The 19,771-nt window shown below is 37.6% G+C and overlaps 1 protein-coding gene across 7 annotated transcripts in view; it reads left to right on the plus strand.

The window, feature by feature from the left end:
• Nucleotides 1-19,771, plus strand: part of LOC121380640 (EF-hand calcium-binding domain-containing protein 4B-like) — a 69,800-nt gene that overhangs the window by 17,547 nt on the left and 32,482 nt on the right. For all 7 annotated transcript variants that reach the window (XM_041509557.1, XM_041509554.1, XM_041509551.1 and 4 more), the window contains 5 exons: nucleotides 3,695-3,821; nucleotides 5,909-6,055; nucleotides 15,794-15,884; nucleotides 17,044-17,139; nucleotides 18,921-18,992. In XM_041509557.1, the coding sequence (XP_041365491.1) occupies nucleotides 3,695-3,821; nucleotides 5,909-6,055; nucleotides 15,794-15,884; nucleotides 17,044-17,139; nucleotides 18,921-18,992 (533 nt within the window). The remainder of the gene's footprint in view (nucleotides 1-3,694; nucleotides 3,822-5,908; nucleotides 6,056-15,793; nucleotides 15,885-17,043; nucleotides 17,140-18,920; nucleotides 18,993-19,771) is intronic.

A 19,771-nucleotide genomic window follows, 5' to 3' on the forward strand; every position in this document is an offset into this window, starting at 1 on the left:
TAGATCCCACTTGATATACCAGTCGCGGTGCAGCAGGTTTTGAGCTAGATCCCACTTGATATACCAGTCGCGGTGCAGCAGGTTTTGAGCTAGATCCCACTTGATATACCAGTCGCGGTGCAGCAGGTTTTGAGCTAGATCCCACTTGATATACCAGTCGCGGTGCAGCTGGTTTTGAGCTAGATCCCACTTGATATACCAGTCGCGGTGCCAGCTGGTTTTGAGCTAGATCCCACTTGATATACCAGTCGCGGTGCAGCTGGTTTTGAGCTAGATCCCACTTGATATACCAGTCGCGGTGCAGCTGGTTTTGAGCTAGATCCCACTTGATATACCAGTCGCGGTGCAGCTGGTTTTGAGCTAGATCCCACTTGATATACCAGTCGCGGTGCAACTGGTTTTGAGCTAGATCCCACTTGATATACCAGTCGCGGTGCACCTGGTTTTGAGCTAGATCCCACTTGATATACCAGTCGCGGTGCAGCTGGTTTTGAGCTAGATCCCACTTGATATACCAGTCGCGGTGCAGCTGGTTTTGAGCTAGATCCCACTTGATATACCAGTCGCGGTGCAGCTGGTTTTGAGCTAGATCCCACTTGATATACCAGTCGCGGTGCAGCTGGTTTTGAGCTAGATCCCACTTGATATACCAGTCGCGGTGCAGCTGGTTTTGAGCTAGATCCCACTTGATATACCAGTCGCGGTGCAGCTGGTTTTGAGCTAGATCCCACTTGATATACCAGTCGCGGTGCAGCTGGTTTTGAGCTAGATCCCACTTGATATACCAGTCGCGGTGCAGCTGGTTTTGAGCTAGATCCCACTTGATATACCAGTCGCGGTGCAGCTGGTTTTGAGCTAGATCCCACTTGATATACCAGTCGCGGTGCAGCTGGTTTTGAGCTAGATCCCACTTGATATACCAGTCGCGGTGCAGCTGGTTTTGAGCTAGATCCCACTTGATATACCAGTCGCGGTGCAGCTGGTTTTGAGCTAGATCCCACTTGATATACCAGTCGCGGTGCAGCTGGTTTTGAGCTAGATCCCACTTGATATACCAGTCGCGGTGCAGCTGGTTTTGAGCTAGATCCCACTTGATATACCAGTCGCGGTGCAGCTGGTTTTGAGCTAGATCCCACTTGATATACCAGTCGCGGTGCAGCTGGTTTTGAGCTAGATCCCACTTGATATACCAGTCGCGGTGCAGCTGGTTTTGAGCTAGATCCCACTTGATATACCAGTCGCGGTGCAGCTGGTTTTGAGCTAGATCCCACTTGATATACCAGTCGCGGTGCAGCTGGTTTTGAGCTAGATCCCACTTGATATACCAGTCGCGGTGCAGCTGGTTTTGAGCTAGATCCCACTTGATATACCAGTCGCGGTGCAGCTGGTTTTGAGCTAGATCCCACTTGATATACCAGTCGCGGTGCAGCTGGTTTTGAGCTAGATCCCACTTGATATACCAGTCGCGGTGCAGCTAGATCCCACTTGATATACCAGTCGCGGTGCAGCTAGAGATCCCACTTGATATACCAGTCGCGGTGCAGCTGGTTTTGAGCTAGATCCCACTTGATATACCAGTCGCGGTGCAGCTGGTTTTGAGCTAGATCCCACTTGATATACCAGTCGCGGTGCAGCTGGTTTTGAGCTAGATCCCACGTGATATACCAGTCGCGGTGCAGCTGGTTTTGAGCTAGATCCCACTTGATATACCAGTCGCGGTGCAGCTGGTTTTGAGCTAGATCCCACTTGATATACCAGTCGCGGTGCAGCTGGTTTTGAGCTAGATCCCACTTGATATACCAGTCGCGGTGCCGCTGGTTTTGAGCTAGATCCCACTTGATATACCAGTCGCGGTGCCGCTGGTTTTGAGCTAGATCCCACTTGATATACCAGTCGCGGTGCAGCTGGTTTTGAGCTAGATCCCACTTGATATACCAGTCGCGGTGCAGCAGGTTTTGAGCTAGATCCCACTTGATATACCAGTCGCGGTGCAGCTGGTTTTGAGCTAGATCCCACTTGATATACCAGTCGCGGTGCAGCTGGTTTTGAGCTAGATCCCACTTGATATACCAGTCGCGGTGCAGCTGGTTTTGAGCTAGATCCCACTTGATATACCAGTCGCGGTGCAGCTGGTTTTGAGCTAGATCCCACTTGATATACCAGTCGCGGTGCAGCAGGTTTTGAGCTAGATCCCACTTGATATACCAGTCGCGGTGCAGCAGGTTTTGAGCTAGATCCCACTTGATATACCAGTCGCGGTGCAGCTGGTTTTGAGCTAGATCCCACTTGATATACCAGTCGCGGTGCAGCAGGTTTTGAGCTAGATCCCACTTGATATACCAGTCGCGGTGCAGCAGGTTTTGAGCTAGATCCCACTTGATATACCAGTCGCGGTGCAGCAGGTTTTGAGCTAGATCCCACTTGATATACCAGTCGCGGTGCAGCTGGTTTTGAGCTAGATCCCACTTGATATACCAGTCGCGGTGCAGCTGGTTTTGAGCTAGATCCCACTTGATATACCAGTCGCGGTGCAGCTGGTTTTGAGCTAGATCCCACTTGATATACCAGTCGCGGTGCAGCTGGTTTTGAGCTAGATCCCACTTGATATACCAGTCGCGGTGCAGCTGGTTTTGAGCTAGATCCCACTTGATATACCAGTCGCGGTGCAGCAGGTTTTGAGCTAGATCCCACTTGATATACCAGTCGCGGTGCAGCAGGTTTTGAGCTAGATCCCACTTGATATACCAGTCGCGGTGCACCTGGTTTTGAGCTAGATCCCACTTGATATACCAGTCGCGGTGCAGCAGGTTTTGAGCTAGATCCCACTTGATATACCAGTCGCGGTGCAGCTGGTTTTGAGCTAGATCCCACTTGATATACCAGTCGCGGTGCAGCTGGTTTTGAGCTAGATCCCACTTGATATACCAGTCGCGGTGCAGCTAGTTTTGAGCTAGATCCCAAACCTGTTTATAGTGAAGATACACAGGTTTATTAAAAGTGTAGTTATATTTTTATTTTTTATTAGTAAACAATGTCATAATATGGTAAATAGAGACAGTCAGTAGTATCTTTTTGCTTTAAAAAACCCACATTTTAACTGTTGCATATTACAAACATAGCAATGTCAGGGTTGTGAACGTATATGTCCAAGTGTACATATAGACACAATTAGATATACACACACTTGTGTCAATAGCATCTTTACAATAGTAGAGGGCTGGATCTAGTTCAGTCAGTAGAGCACTCACCTGAGATACTTGGATCGTGAGATCAAACCCCCTCGATGGACCCTCAGTTTTCCTGTCCCAACCAGTGAACCATGACTGGTGTGGTCCTGTATATAAATCAATATGTTCTTATGTTGTTGTTAAATAAAACAAACTTTAACTAATTAAAATACATTGCTACTAATCAGTAGGAGTAGCTTATTTTTGTGGACCAACGAAAAGAATGTTTAATGACACCTCAGCACATTTTAAACTACAGCTACTTGGTGTCTAACATGTGGTCAGTTCAACACTTGGTCATGAGAGGGTGGGGGGGGGGGGGTGGGGGAGAGGGAACGAGAGAAAACAAGAGAGAGACAGAGAGAGAGAGAGAGATATTGGGATATAGAGATTGAGAGATTGAGAAAGAGAGAGAGAGATGCATGCAGAAGGAAAAATAAATAGTTTTGAAACTATATTTATTGCAGGAAGTTTCCTAGGGATGAAGCCACAGTCTCAAGATGAGCCTGAGGCTATTGAACCTGAAGTAGAGGAGCATGACAAGCACTTTGAGGACATGATGGATCAAATTGGAGGAAAAACTTTCTTTCTAGAGTAAGTGTTTAAACTGTGTTGAGCATATCGTGTTATATTTATACACCTGGAATAAATTAAACACCAATAATTTTGACCATATGACTTGTACCTCACAAGTAATTCTGACCATTTCATGGATATAAAACAATGAAATTAATACTCTGTGTATAGAGAGGTAAGTGCATGACAGTGTCGTTAATTAGAGTAGTTTATGGAAAATATATGGTAATTAACTGATATGGTTGTCATGTACTGTTATGTTGCCAAAGAAAGATTATCAAAATGAGGAATAACAACTGTTTCGTGCATATCAGCAAAAGGATTGGTTTTAAATACGACCTTGGCAACATAGGTGGTGTTTGGTTGTCTCCACAAGTTCTATTATTGGTCATGTGGAGAGGAAACCAATTTGTCCGACAAGTGGATCTTCCATCATGACACTAGATTCCACCTCATTCATTGTTGATGTCATACCAGACATAATGCTTGGTACTGTGGATTCAGTGAGTGTAATCTGAAGGGCCTCATAGCTCAGTATTCAGTTGTTAGATTCCACCTCATTCATTGTTGATGTCATACCAGACATAATGCTTGGTATTGTGGATTCAGTGAGTGTAATCTGAAGGGCCTCATAGCTCAGTATTCAGTTGTTAGATTCCACCTCATTCATTGTTGATGTCATACCAGACATAATGCTTGGTATTGTGGATTCAGTGAGTGTAATCTGAAGGGCCCCATAGCTCAGTATTCAGTTGTTAGATTCCACCTCATTCATTGTTGATGTCATACCAGACATAATGCTTGGTATTGTGGATTCAGTGAGTGTAATTTGAAGGGCCTCATAACTCAGTATTCAGTTGTTAGATTCCACCTCATTCATTGTTGATGTCATACCAGACATAATGCTTGGTATTGTGGATTCAGTGAGTGTAATTTGAAGGGCCTCATAACTCAGTATTCAGTTGTTAGATTCCACCTCATTCATTGTTGATGTCATACCAGACATAATGCTTGGTATTGTGGATTCAGTGAGTGTAATCTGAAGGGCCTCATAGCTCAGCATTCAGTTGTTAGATTCCACCTCATTCATTGTTGATGTCATACCAGACATAATGCTTGGTACTGTGGATTCAGTGAGTGTAATCTGAAGGGCCTCATTGCTCAGTATTCAGTTGTTAGATTCCACCTCATTCATTGTTGATGTCATACCAGACATAATGCTTGGTATTGTGGATTCAGTGAGTGTAATCTGAAGGGCCTCATAGCTCAGTATTCAGTTGTTTTCAAACAATTTTTTACACTTCTCATGGATATGACCCTAATTCTTATCCAGTTCACAGGAAAGTTGGTGGCAAACGAAAAGCACATAACCATAGGAGAGTACTAATGTTGGCTATGCTTAATTGTCATCATTGATTCATTGATGTTTCATTGTGAGGCAACTGTATAGTATGACCTACAAGACATTCTGGCATTCCCATTGCCAATAATCCGCTACATAGTGGCTTAGCTAGTTTTTATGAACCATTAAAATAATTTAACATGAAAAATTTAAACAGACTTAATAAAAAAAGTGTGAAACAATGTGTCCAATACTAGATTTTAGCACATTGGGAAAACATGCTGCTTGTGCAATTTGTGCAGCTTCATTGATGCTATGAAGAATGAACTAACATTATATGTAGAAAAAACAATAATTTGCACACACTATCAGTATTAACTTTCTCAAATACAATTTGTTTTGGTGGCAATAAAATTTAGGTGGTGATTAATTAGTTCCCTTTGTTTATTTAACTTGTGTTGTTTTTAATGTTCTGTTCACTTATAGCCAATCTGTTTTTAACTTCATTTCATGTATGTTTTATTCTCCTGAAGAAGTTTAAAGTTTTTAAACGAAACGTTGGGATTTTAAGATAGTTTTTAAGACAATTTTAATATATATTTTGTACTTAATTAATTTCCAAATGTATACATATAATTTGTGAATACAGCCATGAAATAGAATATTCTTGAAAGTTTATTAGTAATTGCAATTAGTGGTGCAGTACAGCAGACGCCTACACACATTGTTGTACTAACAAAACATTTTGCTTATCTTTTCATAGTGATGACACAGTCAAGAAACTGTGGCTAAAGTTACAGAGTGATCATCCTGATCTATTGACCAACTTTGAACACTTTTTGGGGAAAATCACGGGGGACATCAGTAAATCACAGAAGGAGATTGATACTTTGGAACATGCTCTAAAAAGGTAAACATTTGTATACATTATTTGGTTTTATGGAATTCATGACACTTTAGTGTCCAATGCAATGAGTTAAAATGTACATTTTTATTATCATGATGCTCAACTGCATTATAGATGGAGTTTAACAACTCTCTCCTGCCTTTCAACAGTCAGGTAATGAAGTTAGTTATAAAGCATAGTGAAAATCAATTGAGTTCACACACATTGTTGGTTTTATTTATAATTAATTCATTTGTTACGTCACACAAAATGTGGCATTTTTCACCCCTTCCACTGTTTAACATTTTGTAAATCTAAAACTACTCCCCCCCCCCCCCCCCCCCCTCTAAGATTATTGGATTTTCTGTTTATAAATTTGTTTTGTTTCTTTGGTAATACTCGACTCTAGGGACTGAATTTACAAAGCCTGTTTATATCTTACACATGTGTAACTACATACATTTACAATGCTTAAACACCTGTGTTTGTAACTACATACATTTACTCTGCTTAAACACTTGCGTTTGTAACTACATACATTTACTCGGCTTAAACACCTGCATTTGTAACTACATACATTTACAATGCTTAAACACCTGTGTTTGTAACTACATACATTTACAATGCTTAAACACCTGTGTTTGTAACTACAAACATTTACAATGCTTAAACACCTGTGTTTGTAACTACATACATTTACTCTGCTTAAACACCTACGTTTGTAACTACATACATTTACTCTGCTTAAACACCTACGTTTGTAACTACATACATTTACTCTGCTTAAACACCTACGTTTGTAACTACATACATTTACTCTGCTTAAACACCTACGTTTGTAACTACATACATTTACTCTGCTTAAACACCTACGTTTGTAACTACATACATTTACATGCTTAAACTCCTGTGTTTGTAACTACATACATTTACTCTGCTTAAACACCTATGTTTGTAACTACATACATTTACTCTGCTTAAACACCTATGTTTGTAACTACATACATTTACTCTGCTTAAACACCTATGTTTGTAACTACATACTACACACCTGTGTCTAAGAAAAACAGGCTTGGTAAATTCGGCCCTAGATGTTTAGATAGGGTTGGTGGTCTTACACTGGGCTTTCACTTAAAAATATGATCACTGTATACATGGACAACATCAGAAGAAAGTTCGAAGGAACATGGATGAGACATTTTGTTTATAATGCCCACCAGACTAAAAATAAATAACTTGTACCCTCAACATAATATATTTACTATAATACTCACCATGTAATGATGATGATGATGATGATGATAATGATGATGATAGTAATAAATGTAGTTCACTGCGATTGTGTACATTGGTGGTTCATTATCTTAAAGATTAAATAAATAATTTAATGAATGAATGAATTACTTACTTACTAAATAACAGTTGTAACTAAAATACTGTTGATTTTATTACAAAACTTATGAAGATTTAGACTTCCATACTTCAAGAGCTAATTAAGGTACATAGTGGAACAACAGAGGCTAACAATTTTGGATATAGTCCATCAAAATGTTTGTGTTGCAGTCAGGATTCAGGAAACCAATGTTGACATCATAGCAAATTTGTTCGGGCTGAGAAATGCTTGAGTAGAAACTAGCCGTCTAGATGAAAAATGTAAAAAAAGTAGAAATGAAAAATGTCATATGTTTTCAGGCTTAAATGACTTATTATATGCTGCATGGCCATTTCAACGAAATTTACTGCATTTGTTTGTTTGTACGGCCATTTCATAAGAAAAATGCTACCTAAAAGAACGTCTTCAAGCAGCAAATGTGTATACCAAAACAATAATTATCTTATTGAATTAAAATACCTAATTGTTAGATATTGAAGACTACTTCGCAGAATCTGATCCATGCAGCAGTACATACATGTGTACCTGTCCATTCATTGCTTGTGCAATCTACTAAGCAACTGTTCAGTGCATCAGTGTCCTCACCCATTGACCATAGAAGTATTGATACAGCAGACTGTAGACCGTAACTGACTAAACTGACACAGCAAACAGTAGACAGTAAGAGTGACTAAACTGAAGCAGGAGACGGTAGACAGTAACAGTGACTAAACTGAAGCACCAGACAGTAGACAGTAAGAGTGACTAAACTGAAGCAGCAGACAGTAGACAGTAACAGTGACTAAACTGAAGCAGCAGACAGCATACAGTAAGAGTGACTAAACTGAAGCAGCAGACAGTAGACAGTAAGAGTGACTAAACTGAAGCAGCAGACAGTAGACAGTAACAGTGACTAAACTGAAGCAGCAGACAGTAGACAGTAACAGTGACTAAACTGAAGCAGCAGACAGTAGACAGTAACAGTGACTAAACTGAAGCAGCAGACAGTAACAGTGACTAAACTGACACAACAGACAGTAACAGTGACTAAACTGAAGCAGCAGACAGCAGACAGTAACAGTAACTAAACTGAAGCAGCAGACAGTAGACAGTAACAGTGACTAAACTGAAGCAGCAGACAGTAACAGTGACTAAACTGAAGCAGCAGACAGTAGACAGTAACAGTGACTAAACTGAAGCAGCAGACAGTAGACAGTAACAGTGACTAAACTGAAGCAGCAGACAGTAACAGTGACTAAACTGAAGCAGCAGACAGTAGACAGTAACAGTGACTAAACTGACACAACAGACAGTAACAGTGACTAAACTGAAGCAGCAGACAGCAGACAGTAACAGTAACTAAAGTTAAGGACGTTTTGCCTTTCTGCTGCTCCACTAACAATATTTGGCTGGAGTCATAGAAATATCATTTACACTACTGGTATAGTCATTTAAAAAAATATTAAAAAATTATTTTCATATAGCTCAAAAAGAAAGAAAAGGTTTTTGAGAATGAATTTATTAATGTTTATAAAATTGAAATGTCCTTTATTGGAAATAAAAACATACATAATGTTTTATTTAACTACAACTTTAAAAAAGCCCCCTATTTTGTCTGGTTTTAACTTGACTAAGTTATAAAGTTCACCGTTAAGCACTGCTCAAGCAGAATTAATATCATTTATAACAAAAGATACCCTTCATACTTGTCTTTTATCCCAGCCTGCTTATAAACTAAATGCCATCAAAACCATCCATGCATAAAAATTAATTTAACTTCACTCACACCCTGCTTTGTTGTGAATAGCTGTTATGAATGCTATTTCAGAGTTTCACTTGCTAACTTATAAGTTTGATGACAGATATATCAGACTTGTTTGTCTCCACATACATGTATGGGATGGTCTAGCCAACTGCATACCATGCATTATTGGAGAAGACATTATTATTGAGGTCATGTATCTCTGTGGATCCACTCAACTGGTTAATGATTCATACAGTACATACTTTATACTGTAAAATACTTTATTTTCGTGGGATCAAATGTTTTTGATTTAATGAAAATTAGTTGGTACGCGAGCATTTATTTGTGCAAATCCCCCATTCCCCCTCCCCTAAAAAAATGATGTTATAATTTTGATGTTTATTGTTTACAAAATACCACAAGCTTATGCAGTGGTGTAGCGTGGGTTGCCAGTGCCCGGGGCAAGGAAAGTATTTCGCCACCTAACCAGTGAACCGTTAGCACCCCCCGAGTCCCTTCCACCAATCCAGAAGTTTGCGCCTGGGGCAACCGCCCCGATGGCCCCACCCACGCTACGACATTGAGCTTATGCATGGTGCTTATGCTACGTTACCATGTGCACTTTTTTGTAATCATCAAACTTGTTATAAAATCCGAACCTGAAAACAAAACACCATTTGAAGGCACAATGTTGGCGCAAGTTTGATTTAAACAATATTTATTACTATCAAATTGTTAATTTAGTACGGTTTGTTATTAACCAATAGGCAAAACCTTTAGTGTTAAGGCTCAATATGAACTACGAGTATAGTGTCGCTGTACAAGCCCAACCCAGATTTGTTTAACTTTCACATTTTAACATTTTAATTCCGTCTTGTCAACAGATGTATTGCTTTCATCACCAGCACTTATGAAAAAATAATAGACAAAACATTTTAGTGTCAGTATTGTTTATTATCATGTAATGTAATATATGTACTTAAACATTGTTTCCTTGATATAAATTACTACATTGTTACTACTAGCCCAGTGCAGCAGATATTTACACGGTCTCGAGTCTCATTTTTTAATCTCCAATTTTCATTAGCCTTTAATTTCGCTTGGAATTTATTTTCACAAAAATGCGAAAAAAAATTCCACGCAAAAATAAAGTATTTTATAGTATTGTTATCTGCTAATATACCACAGGCCTGGAGGAGTAGGGATGGGTACAACCCCTATTCAAGTGGGGCAGTATATAGTTGGAGGGGGGTGCATAAGCCACATTTTAATCTTTATTTATATACAATAAACAAATTACATTTTCGTCCTCGAATGGGTCCTATGAGCCTGTAATATATACCCTTATCTGTAATAAATACTTGTTTATATCTGTGTCAGCTTAACTGCCTAAGTAATTAAACTGTAGGTTATCTAAATACTGTAGATCATAACAAAAATGGCAAGCAAGAAACAGTACTAAAATGCTAAGAATTTCCATTTTGTTTTAATTAGTTCAAACTTTATTTGGTGTTATTGAAATATGTATATATACTATAATACTAGTCATTCTGATCACACAGTAATCACTGCCTGTAGCTGTTGTGCTGTGCTGTGCTGCTTAGCCTAAGCATTAAAGCAGTGTGTTAATATGTTGATGTGAAAAGCAGGATATTTACAGTAATAAAAGTATATAGCCACGCCCCTTGCAAGTTTGAAGAGTAAATGTTGTATACAGGTCAGGGTAATAAGAATCACACTTGTGGCTGTGTGTAAAGAAGTGACACTCATCTAGGTTACGGGCTTGTGCTCTGTGTACCCAGCATGGTAACTGACTCACTGTAAGTTCAGTTCACCTTGGGGGAACACTGCCTGGTGAGTGCTGCTATTATGTGGTGTGAGCTTTTACCTGTGTTCTTAATAGTAGGCTTATGTTATGTCCCATATACCTAATTTAATTATCTTGTTAGCAGAATGTGGTGTAATGATTTAAAGGTGCTCAATAACAATTTTACAGACCTGTAATTGCCATAGGGCAGTAATATTTGTGTTAACAGAATGAATGCTGGAAGGGCTTATGTTTTTCATCTGTGAATCATCTGTGAAAGAGAACCCCGTCCTCCGTGGTGCAGTGGTTAAGCCACTGGACTACAGGCTAGTAGGTACAAGGTTCACAGCCAGGTACCAGCTCCAACCCAATGCTCAATGGGTAGGTGTAAGGCCACTACACCCTCTTTTCTCTCACTAACCACTAACCAACTAACCACTAACCCACTGTCCTGGACAGCTGAAATGTGTACCCAGGATAGGATGCTTGAACCTTAATTGGATATAAGCATGAAAATAAGATGAAATGAAATGAAGTGAAAGAGAATATGAAACAAAAAGTTACAGTGTTTAGAGATTTACATACTTTTTTATTTTCTGTATATGTACATTTATATCAAAAGAACAAATGTTTTTCTTGGGAAATCAAATAGCTGGGGCAACTAAAATAGACTCGCCCGATATTTTTAGAATTTGTATGCTCCCAAATAACGTTATAAAAGGCGAAGTGTAATTGGTCAATATTTAAATTATTATTTACAGACGAAGTGTTACCTGGACATTGGAGACTACGCAGTGTTGTTAGCAATCTGATTAAAATTAGTTCTACTGGTCTAAATACGGCATTCGTAATTCATATGAAACATCGTATACCCTCAGGATAATTCGGAATATTTTCAAATTATTTTCACATCACTGGCATGATTCTGCAAGTAAGGTTTTGATTGGTAGACATGAGCTCCAACTGGCTGCTGTTAGATCCACATGTAATAGTGGAGCTAATTTTAATTAGATTGAACATGCACGTGCTATTGTGTAATGCTTGATTCCAAGATTTTTTAACTTCTTGATATCAAATTTTAATCTATTCAGGATTAATGGCAAGCCTGGCAGAGTTTCTTATTGTTAGCTTAAAGCCAATAACCCACTGTTAATGTACACCAGACATACATTTTGCCATTGTTGAGAAACTTTACCAACGACAGACATTTTTAGTCTTTAATTTTTAGTCTGTGACACTCCCGACCTACGGCATTTTATATCTCAATGACAGCAATTGCTGTTGGTGCCATTGTTAAGTTCAAGCCCTAGGTCAGGCATGTACTACTATTTCCATTTATGAACAGATGAATTTTTTTACAAAACCAATGCTCTAATCCATTGACCATAGCAAACTGTAGATAGTGACAGTGACTAAACTGAAGCTATGTTTCTTAATGAGTAGGTATAGTTTTCACTACAAGAGTTGGCTACATAAACTGTAGATAGTGACAGTGACTAAACTGAAGCTATGTTTCTTAATGAGTAGGTATAGTTTTCACTACAAGAGTTGGCTACATAAACTGTAGATAGTGACAGTGACTAAACTGAAGCTATGTTTCTTAATGAGTAGGTATAGTTTTCACTACAAGAGTTGGCTACATAAACTGTAGATAGTGACAGTGACTAAACTGAAGCTATGTTTCTTAATGAGTAGGTATAGTTTTCACTACAAGAGTTGGCTACATAAACTGTAGATAGTGACAGTGACTAAACTGAAGCTATGTTTCTTAATGAGTAGGTATAGTTTTCACTACAAGAGTTGGCTACATAAACTGTAGATAGTGACAGTGACTAAACTGAAGCTATGTTTCTTAATGAGTAGGTATAGTTTTCACTACAAGAGTTGGCTACATAAACTGTAGATAGTGACAGTGACTAAACTGAAGCTATGTTTCTTAATGAGTAGGTATAGTTTTCACTACAAGAGTTGGCTACATAAACTGTAGATAGTGACAGTGACTAAACTGAAGCTATGTTTCTTAATGAGTAGGTATAGTTTTCACTACAAGAGTTGGCTACATAAACTGTAGATAGTGACAGTGACTAAACTGAAGCTATGTTTCTTAATGAGTAGGTATAGTTTTCACTACAAGAGTTGGCTACATAAACTGTAGATAGTGACAGTGACTAAACTGAAGCTATGTTTCTTAATGAGTAGGTATAGTTTTCACTACAAGAGTTGGCTACATAAACTGTAGATAGTGACAGTGACTAAACTGAAGCTATGTTTCTTAATGAGTAGGTATAGTTTTCACTACAAGAGTTGGCTACATAAACTGTAGATAGTGACAGTGACTAAACTGAAGCTATGTTTCTTAATGAGTAGGTATAGTTTTCACTACAAGAGTTGGCTACATAAACTGTAGATAGTGACAGTGACTAAACTGAAGCTATGTTTCTTAATGAGTAGGTATAGTTTTCACTACAAGAGTTGGCTACATAAACTGTAGATAGTGACAGTGACTAAACTGAAGCTATGTTTCTTAATGAGTAGGTATAGTTTTCACTACAAGAGTTGGCTACATAAACTGTAGATAGTGACAGTGACTAAACTGAAGCTATGTTTCTTAATGAGTAGGTATAGTTTTCACTACAAGAGTTGGCTACATAAACTGTAGATAGTGACAGTGACTAAACTGAAGCTATGTTTCTTAATGAGTAGGTATAGTTTTCACTACAAGAGTTGGCTACATAAACTGTAGATAGTGACAGTGACTAAACTGAAGCTATGTTTCTTAATGAGTAGGTATAGTTTTCACTACAAGAGTTGGCTACATAAACTGTAGATAGTGACAGTGACTAAACTGAAGCTATGTTTCTTAATGAGTAGGTATAGTTTTCACTACAAGAGTTGGCTACATAAACTGTAGATAGTGACAGTGACTAAACTGAAGCTATGTTTCTTAATGAGTAGGTATAGTTTTCACTACAAGAGTTGGCTACATAAATTAATATGTTCTAGTAGTGGTGTCGTTAAATAAAACAAACTTTTTCTCTATAAATAAAGACTTTATTATTATTATTAATATACTCAACCAAAAAAGAAAGTATGCATGTAATCAATATCCATTTATTTCATAAACCAGACAACATTCATGGCAGACATTATGGAATTAGATAACCACACCATTTAGGAGGAGGTGTGTATGCAGTAATTTCATAAGTTGAAAATGTTTGCTGCTAATGGACCATTACAGTGACCACCCCATGAAACAAAAATGTCAAATATTAAAGAAATCTTAGAATGAAAGTCTCCAACATCGTGTCTGCTCCTTCAGATCAGTAGGACATGTGCCCGCCTCTGGCATTGATGCAGGCTTGACATCGGTGTCTCATGGAATGAATGGTCCTGTTCACGAACTCAGCATGAATGTTTCTCCACTCCTGCTTAAGGGCCTACTGCAGCTGTTGAAGGTTCAATGGCTGTGGGTCTCTACTGTGGATGAGTCTCCCTAGTTCATCCCACAAGTGCTCTATGGGATTGAGGTCTAGCGACACTGCTGGCCATGGCAACACGTCCACGTGGTATAGGGTCAGAAATGCAGTACACACTCTGGCATTGAACATGTGGTTGAGTGTTGACAACATCATGTGTGGATGCTGTGCCATATATGGAATTAAGACTGGAGCAGGATTTGTCCTGGTAGCGAACACCTGTGAGGTTTTCATCACTGACATGGAGATCAGTTACACCTTGCCCGGATATTCCCGCTCACACAATAGTCTTGGTGCCTCTCGCCTCGTCTGCGATACACTCTGATACACCCATCAGCAACTCTCAAGTTGAATCGTGATTCATAAGTAAAGAGGACATTTCTCCATTGATTCCTTGTCCATTGGATCCGTCGTCGTGTCCACTGCAGATGGAATTGACGATGGCGCTCGATAACAGGTCGGCGTGGCCTGATGTTGTAGGCTCACAGACGGTTCCTGACTGTCTCAGCATGAATGCGGAACTGTCAGACAAGGATGGTGGCTGCTTGAAACTGGTTCCAGAGAGTGGTGGTGCAGATATACCGGTCCTGCGCAGTCGACGTAACTTGAGGGCGGTCATTGGTGGATTGAGTAGCCTGCAACTGATTGTTCAGTCTCTGTATAGTGAATCTGGTTACACCAAAATGTCTGGCAACGTCACAGACACTGCACCCAGCATCAATCATCCCAACTGCACTCTGACGGTCATTTTGTGATAGGTGTGGCATTATGAAACAGTATTTTATAGGCTCTATTTATTGGTTTTTCGAAGGTGTGCACTCATGTGTGGTATAGTATGTCACGTATGCACAGTGGTTTTCGATTATGGTGAAATGGCACACTGAAAAAATATTCAAGATTTCAACATGCATACTTTCCTTTTTGGTTGAGTATATTATTATTATTTTTATAATTATTATTGTTGTTGTTGTAATTATTATTATTATGACATAAATGGATTTTATTTTTTAAACAAATTCTTTATATACATGTATATATAATTGGACCATGCAAAACCAAAAATTATTCTGGGCATATATATATACATGCATATATATTATATATATATATCTTGATGACTCTGCCCTCATCTCCCGTTCCAACAGGTTTGTTATTCCACTCACCGTGCTGTGTCATGTACAATGATTTACAGTAGACTGTATAGTGCTACCATTTGTTATTATATATAGCATATGAACCACATAAATGGTAAGTTACATGAAATATGAAAATTGAAAGCATATATATATGTATTATATATAATACTATATACTTGAAGGATGAAATCTCTACTTGAAATGGGTTTATTGTTTTTATTTGTCAGCAAGACTGTCACTCATGATGAAGAAGTGAAGAAATTGTATGAAGAAATGGAGTGTCAGATCAAACAAGAAAGGGAGAGAATCCTCACTGAGGTTTGTTTCAGTTTCTCAGTTATTGCAACTCACCGCTAAAGCAGTCAGCTGATGATTGTTACTCAAATATTACATAAATCTACAGGCAACAATCAACTAATGTGAATCAACAGGAAAAAAATATATTAATAAAATGTGAATCAAATATTATGTAACTGCTATAATGAATCAGCTTAATTGGAATCAGACATCACATCATTCAACAGTAATATAAGAAACCACCAATGTCAATATTACATAACACTACAATAAATGTGAATCAAATATGACAACTCTTCCGTAAATTAAGCATCAACTGATGTGAAACAAATATTAGACTTCACAACTCAACAGTAAAGAATCAACTAATAAAATGTGAATCACATATTACATAACTCAACAATACAATCAAATAATATGGATAAAATATTACACAATAGTAAAGAATTATTTAATAAAATGTGAATCAATATCATCTTTAATGCAACCATTGTATGTTTACATTGGTTAAGGGGAATGATTCCTATTAAAAAGAAGAAAAAAGAAAACATATGAACTAGTTATAACAACAGTAAACAACAGAGATTTAATACACACATCTGCATCCATATGCCACACAGACATAAATACACATACACACGTGTACCTATGCACACATGCATGCACACAAGCATGCACGCACGCATGCACGCACACACACACACACACACACACACACACACATGCATACACAGTAAGATAACAATATAATAATAATGATCTGCCAAACAGCTATATACAAAATACTCCATCAACACCTTTGACTCAGGCAAGGGGTCTTTAGATCTTTGTACTGTCTACCCTGATTCCACACAACTGTTATCGTCCAGGGTTGTTAGTAGCACCCCACACATATTTAAAACTCAATGGTACCTGGTACCCTGTCACTTATCTCACCAATGGAAGGTGTGACACTATTTGATGCTCTATTTAAAGTTATATGCACTTTGAACTTTGACCTGGTGAGATGCAGTTTGGTATGCTGCTACCTTAAAGTATTATAAATGTTCCTGACATACAGTATAATAGCCGTAAATATGAACCATCATGGCTTTTCTGATATTAACTCATCAAAGAGCTATTTTCATATTGCTTAATTGTTTTGCTAAAAAACTTCCATTATTTGTGTGTATTTGAATAGGAAAGACTAAAAGAGAAACAACTGAAGGAAGAAATGGAAAGTATGTTGGCTGAGAAGGAAAGACAGTTACAGGAAATACTACAAAAACAGCAAGAGGTAGGCATATTAATAATATTATTATTAATATTATTATTATTATTATTATTATTATTATTATTATTATTTACTCTAAATTAAATATGGACTGAGATTTCATTTCATCATACTTACATGTAGTATACATGGTTCAAAGTCATATTTATACTTTACTACAGCCACATGCCCAAGATGCCTTTCTGGCACACACTTAAAGGGAGGGGTGCTGTAGACTGGCTCTGATGTAAAACTATTAATATTTAACACAGGAAAGCAAAATTTTATGTGTGTTTGTATGCCCTTTAATGTCAAACACAAAAATGAAGGAGTATAATCATATTACAGATTTATAAAAATATTCCATAAATACATGTACCACATTTTATTACTTCTTTCAACTTTTTACCCCACAAAATCATATTTAGCACGTAGTTTCAAGAGCAGATTTTTAATATGTTATACTAGATACATAATATTACATGAATGCAAAAAAAATAAAAAAAATTAAAACAAAATCAATCAATAATAATATCATATATCACTAGCTCTCTCGGGGAGGCCAGAGAGATTCGAACAAGATAAACATGTACTAAGTTTAATGTGTTACTCTTGTTTGTTTTACATTTACATTTTAAAAATCAGTCACTGAAGTTAGATGTATACGTAACCAACAAGCACAATTGTCAAACCTTTTGGTCAACTTAAGAACATACCCTATAGCTATTTAGTAACAAATATAACCACAGCTAAGGTGTTGTCAAAACAATGGCCAAGAATTGAAATTAATACATATTTAAAAAATTAATACATTAGTTCTGCTTAGTTAAATTTTAGTTGAGGTAAGCAAAATCCAAAACAGCTGTTCACAAAGGAACATACATGTATGCTTTGTTATATCTATATAAGGGAGTTTTTATAACTCCAACAACATTTGACCTTTATAAAAGAAACAAGCATCAGTTGAGCAATGTGTGAAGTAATCTGAGATAGCTGATTATAATTACCAATTTACAACCGGTACATGCATGAAACAAAATGCACATTAAATTTTTTGGGGTAAAAATAATGTTTTTTTGAAATATACTTTTAAAAAAGGGAATGTACAGCTAGAAAAAAAATATTCAAAAAGTGGAAATTGTGACCAGTGCAATTGTTGATTTGTACATTTATTCAAACCTTTTCTCAATGGTTGCTATGGTAACAGCCATTTTGGGGAATTTTTTTTATTTATTTTAGTGACTAAATTAAAAAAATTCATATCTCAGGACTCGAATGAAATATTTTATTGCTTTCAGTGGCAAACACATTCTGAGATACTCAGGCAGTTTTTAGTTACTTTGTGTCCAATATATTTAGGTAGAATAATAAATTTTGGGGTAAAAACATCAGTTTCAAAATTCCGCTTTTATGAAAATGGCAAAAAAGAATTTTCCTTGCTATATATAAGACACGAAAAGTTGTCAAAAGTTGAGTATATTAGTAAAAATCAATTGCACAGTGATTTTCATTCATTAATATTCCAAAGGTGCTATTGATGAATGGTTGCCTTGGTAACAGATTACTTTCCTCTTTTTTTTCAATTAATTTTTTTGGTCAACATAATTGATATGAATAATGGATGCCGAGGTTACAGACAGTTTTTGGCACAGCTTGTAATCTTTTACATTGGTATGAATGGTTAAATGCAGTGATGTAGAGAGTGATTAACTTAGTGGCAAACACATGGAAAATTGCTGCGTTTTGCAGTTTTGATGTGAACAGGCCATTACAACATTACAAGTACATTCTCTTTCTTCTTGCAGGTAGAGTCCCAGTTATCCAATTTAAGTGAGTCATACAGTGGAGTAAAACAACAGAATGAAAAACTGTTGAAGGTACAAGTATTTATTAAGTTGTGTTCATGTGTGCACACATACTTTTGTGTGTGTGTGTGTGTGCATGCATGCATGTATATACGTGTGGTTTTTTTTTATAAGATATATTTATTTCTAATTTTTTAGAATGGGATTGGCAAACATGTGATCACCTACATTAACGTCCTTTACGTTCATTTTTGTGTGTACATTTCAGCAGCAAGAATGGTAATAATAGTGGTATATCTGCCTCGGTGGCGTCATGGTTAGGCCATTGGTCTACAGGCTAGTAGGTACTGGGTTCGGATCCCAGTCAAGGCATGGGATTTTTAATCCAGATACCAACTCCAAACCCTGAGTGAGTGCTCCACAAGGCTCAATGGGTAGGTGTAAACCACTTGCACCGACCAGTGATCCATAACTGGTTCAACAAAGGCTATGGTTTGTGCTATCCTGCCTGTGGGAAGCGCAAATAAAAGATCCCTTGCTGCCTGTCGTAAAAGAGTAGCCTATGTTGCGACAGCAGGTTTCCTCTAAAAACCAGTGTCAGAATGACCATATGTTTGACGTCCATTAGCTGATGATAAGATAAAAAATCAATGTGCTCTAGTGGCGTGGTTAAATAAAACAAACTTTTTTTTTTTAATAGTGGTATATTAAGCTTTTCTCAAACTAAAATGTTAGAGTAAAAGTAAAAGAGAAATGTGTGTGAATATAAATATATGTGTGTGTCTGTGTGTGTGTGTGTGTGTGTGTGTGTGTGTATTTATGTGTGTATGTGTGTATATATATGTGTGTAT

This window comes from Gigantopelta aegis, chromosome 9 (genome assembly GCF_016097555.1).
Source record: "Gigantopelta aegis isolate Gae_Host chromosome 9, Gae_host_genome, whole genome shotgun sequence".
NCBI lineage: Eukaryota > Metazoa > Mollusca > Gastropoda > Neomphalida > Peltospiridae > Gigantopelta > Gigantopelta aegis.